The sequence below is a fragment of the Gorilla gorilla genome, chromosome 5 (assembly GCF_029281585.2).
Source record: "Gorilla gorilla gorilla isolate KB3781 chromosome 5, NHGRI_mGorGor1-v2.1_pri, whole genome shotgun sequence".
Classification (NCBI taxonomy): domain Eukaryota; kingdom Metazoa; phylum Chordata; class Mammalia; order Primates; family Hominidae; genus Gorilla; species Gorilla gorilla.
In genome coordinates, this window is record NC_073229.2 from 134441860 (window position 1) to 134456058 (window position 14199).

Below are 14199 nucleotides of genomic sequence, written 5' to 3' on the forward strand. Positions count from 1 at the left end.
ACTCTTCTGCAATTTGCTTTTATTGAAATATAATTTATATACAAGGAAATTCATACAGTTTAAGGATATTGGTCAATTACTTTTTTTTCTGACAGGGTTTTGCTTTGTTGCCCAGGCTGGAGTGCAGTGGCTCAATTGATCCTCCTGCCTCAGCCTCCTGAGTAGCTGGGACTACAGGTGTGTGTCACCACATCTGGCTAATTTTTGTATTTTTTGTAGAGACGGGGTTTTGCCATGTTGTCCAGGCTGGTCTCAAATTCCTGGCCTCAAGAGATCCACCCCCCTCAGCCTCCCAAAGTGCTGGGATTACAGGTGTGAGCCACCATGCCCAGCTAACTGACGACTTTTGACGAATGTATATACCCATGTAACCACCACGACGTACTCAAAATATAGAATGTTTCCATCACCCCGAAAAGTTCCTTTGTGATCTTTTCAGTAAATCTCCAACTCTGCTCCCTCACCACCTGCCCTAGGCAACCACTGATCTGATTTCTATCACCATAGAATACTTTTGTCTATTCTAGAACTTTATTTAGAGAATCACATAACAGGTGGTTTTTTGAATCTGGCTTCCTTCATTCAGCATAAAGTCTGTGAGACTCATTTGTGTAGTATGTGTCACAAAGCTTATTCCTTTTTATTGCTCAGTGGTATTTCATCCTATATGGATGTGTGGTAGGTATATGGTATATTTAAGAGATATATTCATACCATAACTTCTCTACCCATTCACATATTTACAGACATTTGAGTTGTTTCCAGTTGAGGTTATCATGAATATAGCTTCTATACACTTTCAGTTACAAGACTTTGTGCAGAGATATGTTTTCAGTTATCTTGGGTAAATACCTAGGAATGGGTTTACTGGATCAATTGGTAAATATATGTTTAACTTAAGAAATTGCCAACTTCTTTTCCTAAGAGGTTGCATTCCCACTACAAATGTTTGAGCTTTCTGGTTACTCCATATCCTCACCGTCACTTAGTAACATCAATCTTTTAAATTTTAGCCATTTTGGTAGTTAGGAAGTGATATCTCATTGTGGCTTTAATTTTCATTACCCTAATAACTAATCATATTCAGCATCTTTTCATATGTGATTTTGCCATCTGTGTGTCTTGTTTGGTGGGGTGCCAGTTTAACTCTTTTGTTTGTTAATTGAATTGTTTGTCTCCTCATTTGTGGTTGTGAGAGTTCTTTATGTATTCTGGATACAAGTCTTTTTCTGATATATTTGTGATGAATATTTTCTCCTAGTTTTTATGTTCTTCACAATGTCTTTTGATGAGCAGAGAGTTTTGATCTTTATAAAGTCCAATTTATCTTTTTAAAATTTTTTTATGGTTTATGCTAAGAAATATACTGTCTAAAAAATGTTTGCTATGTCAAGGTTGTAAAGATTTTCTCCTATGTTTTCTTCTAGAAGTTTTATAATTTTAGCTTTTATGTTTAGGCCTATGTTCCACTTCAAAACAATTTTCATGATGATGTGAGATTCAAGTCAGGTTTTACTTTTTTCCCATACAGATAACCAGTTGTTCCAGCACCATTTGTTGAAAAGACTACAATTTTTCTCATTGAATTATGTTGATGCCTTTATAAAAATCAATTAATTATATACATGTTTCTCTTTTTTTTCTTCATTGCAGATTTTTTTTAAAAAACTTCTATTTTCCTTGTAGGAGTACATGTGCAGGTTTGTTACATAGATAAACCTGTACCATGAGGGTTTGTTGTACAGATTATTTCGTCACCGAGGTATTAAGCCTAGAACCCATTAGTTATTTTTCTGATCCTCTCCCTCCTCCCACCCTCCACCCTCTGATAGGCCCCACTGTCTGTTGTTCCCCTCTATGGGTCCATGTGTTCTCAGCATTTAGCTCCCACTTAAAAGTGACAACATGCAGTATTTGGTTTTCTGTTCCTGTGTTAGTTTGCTAAGGATAATGTATATATGTGTTTCCATCTCCAAATTCTCTTGTTGTTCCATTGATGTCTATCTTTATGTCAGTACCAGACTATCTTGATTGCTATCCCTTACATTGTCTTGAAATCAAGTAGCGTAAGCTCTCTAACTTTGTTCTTTGTTTTCAAAACTGTTTAGCAATTGCTTTGCATTGTAAATTCTCTTTCTTAAAAATGTATCTCAGAAATTGTTCCACATCAGTACGTAAAAATTTGTTTGTCGTTTTTTTAAGTGGTTTTGTAAGTTGTCCATGAAAAGATATACAATTCTCCATTTAACTACTTCCACAATGGTGGCTATGCAGATTGTTTTCTACCCTTTGCTATTACAAACAATGCTGCAAAAAACAATAACTTTATTCATATATCTGTTCACACATATGGGATATGACTGTGGGGCAAACTCACAGAAGTAGAATTGCTGGATTTGCATTTGCAATGTGATAGATATTGCCAAACTGCCCTGCAGAAAGGCTGTAGCAATTTATATTCCTGCGACTTTTTTTCTTTGATAATCTGATGAAAACATTGTATCTAACTATAGTTTTATTTGTCTTTCTCTTAATATGTCCAAGTTTTAATATTTTTTCATATAAGCCATCTGAATCTCCTTTTCTGTGAACTGTTTTTCATCAACTATTTCTTCATCCAATTTTCCATCAAGTTGTGGATCTTTTTCTTAATGATTTGTTGAAGCCCTTCTATACCGGTGAAATTAACTCTCTGCTTATAAAATGAATTGTCAGTATTTTCGCAGTTTGTTATTTGTCTTTTAATTTTGTTTTTGGTAGTTTTACCATGTGGAAATTTTGTATGTAATCAAGTTAATTATTCTTTTCTTTTGTGACTTCCTAACTCCAGAATTTTTTTTAAATCCCCATAGTTTTCTTTCTAATATTTTTATGGTCTTTAAAAAAACTTTATTGGTTTACATTTTTTGGTAAAAGGCATCAAATAAAGCTGAAAAAACATTTTTGAAATAAATATCCATAATTTTACTGACACATCCATCTTTTCTCTATGATTTGAGATAGTGCCTTTATCATATATCAACTCTGGAGGTATGTGGATTTATTTCTGGAGTTTTAAAATCTGTCCATTAATCTGTTTATCTGTTCATGCAATAGTACCATTTTTATTATTATAGTTGTATAAGAAGCTTTATTATCCCATAGGGTTAGTTAACCACCTTTATTACTCCTTTATCAGAATTTGATTGGTTATTTCTGCTTGTTAATTCAATATAACTCTAGAATCAGCTTCTTTAGTTCTGAAAAAAAAAATCCTATTGGCAATTTTATTTGGAACATGTTAAATCAGTAGATTAACATAAGAAAGAGTTAATCATTATGATGGTGAGCATTTACATTGAAGCATGTACTATGCCTTTGAATTCGTTCAAGTTTTCCTTTAAGTCTTTGAGTGGCTAAGTTTTCTTCTTGTAGACCTTGCACATGTCTCATTAAGTTTATCTTTAGCTTTATTTTTGTTGCTTTTGTAAATAAACTTTGCTTCCTTTTTATATTCTAACTGGTTTTTATTCACAAAAGTGTAGTTAAAATTTTTTTGTATACTGTACTCTGACAACTCATTAAATGTACTTATTGTTTGATAGTTTTTCATTAGATTATCTTGAGTTTTCCAGTATACCATCATATTGTCTTCAAATAATATGTCCTTCAATAATAATAATATCTGCAAGTAATAAAATTTTTACCTCTTTCTTAATTTATACTCCTAAATTTTTTTTCTTATTGTATTAGCTGTTATCTTAAGAACTGTATTAAATAACAATGGTGATTACACACTGTATGATTCCATTTATAAACATTCTTAAAAATGACAAAATCATAGAAATAGAAAACAGATTAGTGGTTACCAGGGGTTAGGGAAGGAGGTAAGGGGAAGAAGGTAGGTGTTTTTATAAAACGGAAACATGATCCTTATAGTGCTAGAAATGTTCTGTATCTGGAATCTCTGTATCATTTCTTACAAGTGCATGTGAATCTATCTCAAAATGTGCAGTTTTTTTAAAGAGCTCTAATCTTTTTTTTTAATGGTGATGATATAAATGCTTATTTTTCTCCGACTTTAGTAAGGATATTTCCACTGTTTCCACATTAATTATGATGTCAGCTCTTGGACTGAGATACACTAAAGTAAGAAGCAATTAATTCAAATATATCAGCAAAAACAATACATACAAATGGATTAAACTCATATATACAGATAGATTTATTGTGGAAGTACTCATCCATTGCTTTCTATTGCATTTTTTATTTTTTTATGTTGCAGAGATAAGTGTATGGCAAGAGAGAGTGACAGAGAGAAAGCAAATGTGGCAAAATATTAACAAATGGTGAATCCCAGTGAAAAATATGTGAGGGTTCATTATATTCCAGCAACATTGGCATTTGAAATTTTTTGAAAATAAAAATATGTAAAACTCCAGATAATAATAATGTGGGCAGCCAGGTTGAATGGGTAGTTAACTTTTTATGATCCTTATCATGTTTAGAAGGAATATAGAAATACTGAATAATTTTATATATTAAAATTTTATAGTTAGTTAATTATATACTTTTTAAATCTAAAGGTAACCATGAAGAATAGAAATATAAGCTTTAGCAAGAAGAGGGGGGAAAACTGCAGAAAACCAAAGGCCAAATTTAAGAGAGTAGAAGTTAGTCCCAATATGCCAGTAATCCCAATAAATATAAATATAAAAGCATTAAACACACCTATTTAAAGACATCATCAGGTTGGGTTTAAAAATGCAATCCAGGCACATATTGAATACACTGCTCTTATAAGCTATACATAAACTAAAACTATATCAAATTAATGGAAATAAAAGAATCTAGAATGTTATTTCACTTAAATACTTATCAAAGGAGAGCTAGCATGGCAGAACTAACATCAGATAAAACAGAATTTAAGGCAAAATTATTTCTAGGAATAAAAACTGACACACCATGTACACATGGTCAAATTTTCTTCCTGAAAGAGTATATTATTTTCCGTTTCCAGCAGCAAAGTGTATTATTCCCAACAAGCATTACAATACAGGGCAGTATCAATATCTTGTTTATATTTACCAATTTGATAAGTAAAGAGAAAAACAAAAAACGAGTCTTTAATTGTTTTCTTTTTCTTTTTTCTTTCTTTTTTTTTTGAGAGAGGGGTCTGGCTCTGTCACCCAAGCCGGAGTACAGTGGAGCAATCATGGCTCACTGCAGCCTCCACCTCCTGGACTCAATCAATCCTCCCATGTCAGCCTCCCCAGCAGCTGGGACTACAGGCACATGCCACCATGCCCAGCTAATTTTTTAAATCTTATGCCCAGCTAATTTTTTAAATCTTTTGTAGAGATGGGATCTTGCTATGTTGCCTCAGCTGTGTAATTTAATTTCAAAGCCCATATTCTCTCAAATGTAATCATAGTGACCACACAACAAAACTGATGTTCTGGAATCAATGGCGAGCTCCCAGCCAAGGGAGGCAGAAACTGGTAGTCCTGTGAGGGTTCAAGTGGACACTGAGCCTCGGCCTGGGTGGTGACAAGGGCAGGTGAAGGAAGACACAGTTCCCTGAGCTGACAGGCAGGGAGGGCAGCTCCCCCAGGGCGTCTGACCAGAGGGCCCCAGCCCCAAGGTCTACATCTGTTCTGTGTGGCATGAATCTCAATTAATTCTCAGCAGTTTATTTAATTTCTATACAGCACAGTATTTACTTTCTATGCAATCACCCCCAAGGCTGTTCAGTGCCTGGAGGCAGCAAACAATAGTTCTCTACAACCAAGTCTGAAGGACCAACTGCCTTTCAGTTTCACACAAAGCTCTCATTAAAAACTCTTGAGTGGAACTAGGTGGTTAGCAACTTCCAGAGAAATGTCTGATATATTTTCCCCGGGAAAGAAAAGAAAGAAAGGAAGGAAGGAAGGAAGGAAGGAAGGAAGGAAGGAAGGAAGGAAGGAAGGAAGGAAGGAAGGAAAGAAGGAAGGAAGGAAGGTTTTCTATAAAATGTACTAAAATTGTTAATAAAAACCCTTTGAGTTTAATGAAAACAATTGAGTGACTAATTCACACCAGGCATTCTGCTGGAGACTTTCACACTATGTTCTCACACCTACTTCTCAAAAAAACCCCACAATTTAGAAAGTATCATTGTCCTCATTTAACTGACAATCAAATTGAGTGCCAGAGAGGTTAAATGACTCGCCCAACGCCAAAAGCCAGTAAGAGGACCATGCTTCAAACCTAGATTAATGAGCTTACATAGAGAAACCCTCAGGCAGCTCTGTTATTCAGAGTTATCAGCAGCATGGTTAAGCCCAAAAATAATAGCTATAATTCCTCATTAACTAGCTCAGATCATTGAGGATACTCTGAATGTAACAAAGTCTAAAGTAAGAAAGACTTTAGAAAAAAACTATACATTACGATTAATATGAGCAGAAACTTCAGATTCAATATTTCTAGTTGCATTCTGAAAAAACTGTATGCTTAGTTAACAATAACCACTTCTGCAAAGAGTAGACAGTTAATCATTTCACATAATGCTGGATCCAAGTGATATTACTCCCTGACAGACTGGGCTTCTAGTCCACATGGTTTTGCTGATGCAGCTGCTCTAGCCTGATGCTTTAGAACAGGCTTTTGATTTATAGTTTGAAGTTAAAATTGCCAAAGAGTTTTAAAAGCAGTACAAAAGCCATATGCATCTTTCTGTCACTATCTCAGAATGCTGCTTTCATTTTTGCCCATATTTTTTCTTGAGTGGCTGGAATCTACGTATGGATATACAGAATAGGAAAACTAACAGCAGAATAGGGAAATTACTACAAAACTATATGAGATATTTTAAAGTTCTGAAATAAAACAGCTAAAAACGCTTTGGTTTCTACACTCACTTTCAGAATAAATGAGTGAAGGTGTGAAGGCAGAAACGCTGACATTTGTTAGCGTGTTTTTTACTATTTGCTTCCCCTGCCACAGCCACATCCTATTTACCACTGTCTGTACATGCAGAAAAATGAAAACAGATCGTGCTTGCTACATGACACAAACAAGGTTTCCATTTATCTAGCCCTGCATAGCTCCCAGAAGCATTTTCCTAAGGAAAGCAATCACTCGCTGATGCGTTTAGTTTTGTTGTTTTTGTTTTAAAGCATTCACCAAAAAAAAATCTCTATGGAAGAATATCAGTATCTTTTAAATTCTTCAACAACGAATTAAAAAAAAAAAGGAGCAAATGCATTCCTGGCAATTCTGTGCCAGATCACTTTCATTGTAAATATTTTTTTTAAAAAATAAGTAACCTTAGAAACATAAGCATTTCTCCTTTCTAGGCATCATTGTAAATATTTCTGCAATCTCAGGAGCAGCATTGCAAAAGGTCTCATGCTTTATCCTTAGCATAAAAGTTGGCCCACTGCAGCTCCCATGGAGCTAAACAAACACAATTCAGGTACATACCTTGTTATCTAAAATTAGATAAATTATATCCGCAGATCACTTTCTCAAAGTCTTATTTTATCCTCACCTTTACCAAATCTTTCGCTACAGTATTATTGGGGAAAAAAATAAGCAAAATGGCGTTGAGTTTCTCTTTCTCTCCTACTCAGTCTTTTCTTTGAAGAGTGGTGCTGGAGAGGGCTAGGATGTAAAGAGCATAAAGGAGGAACAGCAAGACTCCTAACTGAACACAAAGAATAAGTAGTTAACTCTTTGAATAATCTAAAATTGACATATTAGAGAATTAGGCCTGTAATTCTCAGCTGTAAAAAACAGATCTACAAAGGTAACGAGCGGCAAAAAAGAAAAAAACAAAACTCTAAATAAAGTTCTGAAAAATACTTCTGCTTCTTCCCACACATATGAAAAACATTAACAGCATGTAAAAAGGAGTTCTCTTCTGAGATTTTACCCAAAAATCCTATATGTGTCTCACTAAGGCTCTTGACTATTAAATGCCACCAGTTACCCTTGGTGGCAAAGCAAAATACAAATTAATAGTTAATTGCGTGTTAAAAGAACAGCAAATTCTTTGAAGTTGTTCTTGAAGAAGCATGGGCTATCTAAAGGTTGTTTAAAGGATGAAGAGGAGGAGGAGGAGGAAGAAAAAGAGGGGGAGGAGGGACAAGGAAGAGGAAGATGAGGAAAGGAGGCAGAGAAAAGAGAGGAAGAGGTGAGGAGGAGGAGGAGGAACAGCAATGCAGGGAAAAGCTTCTTACTGAAAATCAAGAAGCCAACTCAAGTTTAAAATTGAGTCTCATGCACACTGTTTCTCAAATAGAAACACCCATTCTGACCTGTTCTAAATCACACGGCATCTCTGGCTGGGAACACAGGCCAAAATAGCCAAACCCAAGAAAGGCTGAAGATCAAACACAAGCCAACTGCACTCAGGAGAAATTTTCTAGTATCTGCCTACAGAATACAGTTAGCTCGGGTATACTACACTAAAAATTGCTTTCAAAGAACACAGTTTGAAGATTGTTTCTTTTTTGCTGTCCATTCATAATAAAATGTTTGCAGAGATTTGACATCCTTTGATATAATTATATAATTTGTAATGTTCATAATGTCCATTCAATTTTATAAAGTAAATCTTAATCAAAGCTATATATATTTTCTGTGTAGAGCCTAGAGGTTCAAAATAGTGAGAAACATGTCACAACAGTGAGAAACATGATACACAAGCAATATCTTAGTAAACATAACCCCGATTTTTTTTTTTGTATTTGAGGTCAACATAAGTAGTTTGCTCTTTCTGGAAAGTGTAAGTCAGTTGCCAAATGAAAATTGTATTCTTCAGCCTGTGCCAGAAGTAAGTTTCTTAGTCTTCTTGTCTAGTCTTGGACAAGACCATTAACATTACTCAACAGCAACTAAAATCTTCACATCAATTTAAATATCTCTATCCTTGCCAACACTTTATGTCTAGAGTTGACTCTATAAATAATGTTGGGTGATTAGTAAGATTAAAATTGGACCTTCAGCTATCCAATGTCAATGTTGCTATTCTTGGTTTGCATTTTAAAAAGCTGATGGGTTTGTTTACTTTACTCAAGTATAAAATCAAATGAAAAACCTCACCTTGTGATGTCCAAATTCATTCAAAATGCTTCCCAGTTTTCTGGTGTTGCTATGTGGTTTTTGGGCAGCAACAGCTGGATGGGGATCCCGCCAGTCAATGGACAAGCGGTGATACCAAAGGTGCTGACTCTCCAGAATGTGAGCTGACTTGAGACTAGGATCAAAACGATGCACTTCACATCCGTTGTTGGCCATGCTAACCTCAAAATGGGTATCATCACTTCCTAGCCTATAAAGAAAGAGGACGGAAATCAACAACAAAAAATGCAATGAAGCAAAGTGTTGGACTAACAAGATGACAGTTCCAAGGCCAAGGTTCTTAGTTATATCAAGCCTTCTCCTGTTTTAACCCATGGCTAATGTACACATTCAATAAACTTTCTTTCACAAAAAAGCATTATTGCTCAAAGCTTCTGGATAAAAGATAAATTATTTGCTAGACAAAGACCAGAGAATCACATACTCAAACATGTAGGCGCATCATCAAGTTGTTTTTTTACGTGATGTAGATCACAGTAGTAATGAAACAAAGAAGACTATCCAGTAGTCTTAGATTTTCTTAGAATATGTCCACAAATATAAGTCCCAGGATTAGTTCTCTTGAGGAGAGGTGTGTTCTACTAATGAGGTAATTTGTCTCCATTCTAATGGCCACAGTGTTGTGTATGCAATTTGACTTAAAGACAACAGCTGTTTTCTTAGAAATGTAATATATTTTTAAATAGTGCAAATAAGAAAAAAGGCAAATGTATGTGATTCTACTTCCAAAACTCAAGAAGCAGGAGGTTTCCTCACCTAAATTTACATCAAAAGGGGAAGAAATTATGAATTCATTGTACTTAAGTACTCAATAGGTAGCACATCATATGGAAAATAATAAACTTACAAATATTGAATTGACTCAGAAATATTCCCTATTTAATGGTGCAAGGATCGTCACTTTGATTAAAGCACCAGTTTTAATGAAAAGCATGAAATTAACTGAGAATGATTTTTTTAATGGTGATTATGGCTTCTCTGCCCCAATACTGTACTCATATGTGATTTAGGATACCAAAATCCCACAGAGTAGCTACACTACTTGGCCGAACCTAAACCCAGTGCAGAAATACTTCATTCTCATAGACTGTACAAGTATTTTGTAAGTGGATTTTTTTCAATAAATACAGTGAGCCCTCCATAGCTGTGGGTTCCACGTCCACAAATTCAACCAACATGGATCAGAAATACAGCATTGATGGGATGCAGGAGCCTACTGATATGAAGGGCCAATGTTTTGTATCTGTGAGTTCCACAGCCAGACTTGATAGTTTGTGGATTTTGGTATCCGTTGGTGGGGAGAGGGTGGCCTAGAACCAACCGCCAACCCCATACGGAGGGATGACTGACTATTGCATAATCTGGAAATACACAAGTTCAGTGGATAGTAATTATTTACCTTATTTTAATTAACTAAAATAAGCCTTCAGTTCAGAGATCATCCACCGAGACATGCTTTTTTTTTTTTTTTAAATGGAGTCTGGCTCCATCACCCAGGCTGGAGCACAGTGGAGCGATCTCAGCTCACTGCAACCTCTGCCGCCGGGGTTCCAGCAATTCTCTTGCCTCAGCCTCCCAAGTAGCTGGGATTACAGGTGTGCCCCACCATGCCTGGCTAACTTTTGTATTTTTAGTAGAGACGGGGTTTCACCATGTTGCCCAGGCTGGTCTCGAACTCCTGACCTCAGGTGATCCACCCTCGTTGGCCTCCCAAAGTACTGGGATTACAGACATGAGCCATGGCACCCCACCTAGACATTCTTAATACAGGCAGCCCTCTGTATCCACAGATCTGATCCACAAATTCAACCAACAGCAGATTGAAAATATTCGAAAAAACAAAAATAAAAAAATAATACAACATTAAAAATAGTAAAAATAAAAATCAATACAGTATAATCACTATTACATGGCATTTACATCGTATTAGGTATTATAAGTAATCTAGAAATGATTTAAATTATGCAGGAGGATGTGCATTGGTTATATACAAATACTACACCATTTCATATCCAGGACTTGAGCATCCTAAATTTTGGTCTTTGCAGTGGTCCTGCAACCAACCTCCACAGGTGCTGAGGGGTGATTATAGTCTTATTTGCCTCTTCCTCACCCTTCACCCAACTACACTGCTCTTTTTCCAACTGCATCCCATGGTAAGTCAGCCCTCTGATGTCCCTCAGCCATAGCTTTTTCAACCCTTTTTGCCTGTAGAAAATTCAGCACTCCTCTCACAAGCACTTCCATTTCTTCCACCTAACAGATCCTGTTCCCTATTTTCTACCACCTATTGAATCCACACAGCTCAGACCACTGAAGTCTCTACCCCAGTTTTCCATGATCTAATCTGGTGTGGCAGATTGACTTGTCGACTCTGCTCCTTCAACCCTGCACCATCCACACTACTCCATGCTCATCATGAGAAAGAGTCCTTCCCTGCCCCTTGACTTTTTGGCTTGGCCATGTGCCTTGCTTTATGGAAGGAAGTGGGAGTGTGCCAGTCCAGATCCTAGGCCTTCAGTGCTTCTGTTCTCTCTCTTACACTGTCATCATGATAAAAACGTGCCCTCTAGAGTTTGCACTCCAGCCAGTCCACCGGCCCTCTGTAAAATACAGAACCTCCCTTAGCCATCTCAGCCTGAAGTAAAGAAAGCCTCGCAGCTAAGCCCATCCTGGATCAACTGAAGCCCAGCTGACCTGCAGACATACAAGCAACAGTAAAGACATACAAGCAGCAGTAAATAACAGTGATTGTTAAGCCACTGAGTTTTAGAGTGATTACACAACCAATAGCTAACTGATATACCTGGCATTAAATATAAATTCAAGAGTTGCAGTTGAAACTACAAAGCATTTTTTTAGTAGATAGATTTGTTTTTATACAGATCAGAATATTGTAGAACTCACCTATCCAAAAGGAATTTTCACTTAATTAAATTTGTCAAAACTTAGATGAACAAAGCAGTGTTATTGTAGGTCACCAGCAGAAAAGGGCAATTTTATATTTTCATTAAGAGAACGTTATGGCTGGGTGCGGTGGCTCACACCTGTAATCCCAGCACTTTAGGAGGCCGAGGTGGGCGGATCACGAGGTCAGGAGATCGAGATTATCCCGGCTAACACAGTGAAACCCCATCTCTACTAAAAAAAAATACAAAAAAATTAGCCAGGCGTGGTGGTGGGTGCCTGTAGTCCTAGCTACTCAGGAAGCTGAGGCAGGAGAATGGCATGAACCCAGGAGACAGAGCTTGCAGTGAGCCGAGATCGTGCCACTGCACTCCAGCCTGGGTGACAGAGTGAGACTCCATCAAAAAAAAAAAAAGAGAATGTTATGTCAAAAAAAGTACTCATTACATATAATTTGTATATAAATCTAGAGTGAAATATGTGAATAATTTCTTCCTCTGAATTGTCAGAATGTTGTTTTCAAGAAACAATATTGAGGTATATATACACATATATATACACACATATATACACACGTGTGTATATATACACATATGTGTATATACACACGTGTGTATATATACACACGTGTGTGTATATACACATATGTATACACATGTGTGTGTACACATATGTATACACATGTGTGTGTACACACATGTGTGTGTATATACACATACACACATACACACATGTGTGTGTATACACATATATACACATGTGTGTGTATACACGTATATATACATATATACACGTGTGTATATATACATATATACACGTGTGTATATATACATATATACACGTGTGTATATATACATATATACACGTGTGTATATATACATATATACACGTGTGTATATATACATATATACACGTGTGTATATATACATATATACACGTGTGTATATATACATATATACACGTGTGTATATATACATATATACACGTGTGTATATATACATATATACACGTGTGTATATATACATATATACACGTGTGTATATATACATATATACACGTGTGTATATATACATATGCGTATATATACACGTGTGTATATATACATATGCGTATATATACACGTGTGTATATATACATATGCGTATATATACATATGCGTATATATACATATGCGTATATATACATATATACATATGTACACATGTGTGTATATATACATATATACATATGTACACATGTGCGTATATATACGCATGTGTATATACACATATATACACATGTGTATATATATACACACATATGTGTATATATACACACACACATACCTTAAAAAAGGTAATTAAATTAGCCACATACAATTCTGTAACTGTTTGTTAAGACACTTTATTATATATTCATATGTTCTCTATTTAAACTAGTTGCTTATAATTAAACAAATACACATAGAAATACTCAAGTTGTAAGAAGTATGTAAATTGAAAAGAGTTTCTGGCAAGATATGGCTGAATAGTAACAGCTCTGGTCTACAGCTCCCAGCAAGAGCAATGCAGAAGGTGGGCAATTTCTGCATGTCCAACTGAGGTACCCGGCTCATCTCATTGGGACTGGTTAGACAGTGGGTGCATCCCACAGAGGGCGAGCAGAAGTAGGGTGGGGTGTCGCTTCACCCAGGAAGCAGAGGGGGTCGGGGAACTCCCTCCCCTAGTCAAGGGAAGCCATGAGGGACCCTGCCATGAGGGATGGTGCATTCCAGCCCGGATACTATGCTTTTCCCATGGTCTTCATAACCCACAGACCAGGAGATTCCCTCGGGTGCCTACACCACCAGAGCCCTGGGTTTCAAGAACAAAACTGGGCAGCCGTTTGGGCAGACACTGAGCTAGCTGCAGGAGTTTTTTTTCATACCCCAGTGGTGCCTGGAATGCCAGCAAGAGAGAACCATTCACTCCCCTGGAAAAGCGGCTGAAGCCAGCGAGACAAGTGGTCTTGCTCAGCAGATCCCACCCGCAAGGAGCCCAGCAAGCTAAGATCCACTGGCTTGAAATTCTCGCTGCTAGCACAGCAGTCTGAAGTTGACCTGGGACGCTTGAGCTTGGTGTGGGGAGGGGCGTCTGCCATTACTGAGGCTTAAGTAGGCGGTTTTCCCCTCACAGTGTAAACAAAGCCTCTGGGAAGTTTGGACTG

General features: G+C 36.6%; 1 protein-coding gene across 5 annotated transcripts in view; it reads right to left on the reverse strand.

Annotated features, from left to right (window-relative positions):
- METTL24 (methyltransferase like 24) overlaps positions 1-14199 on the reverse strand; it is a 150627-nt gene that overhangs the window by 81772 nt on the left and 54656 nt on the right. For all 5 annotated transcript variants that reach the window (XM_055391500.2, XM_031012021.3, XM_063707191.1 and 2 more), the window contains one exon: positions 9070-9298. In XM_055391500.2, the coding sequence (XP_055247475.1) occupies positions 9070-9298 (229 nt within the window). The remainder of the gene's footprint in view (positions 1-9069; positions 9299-14199) is intronic.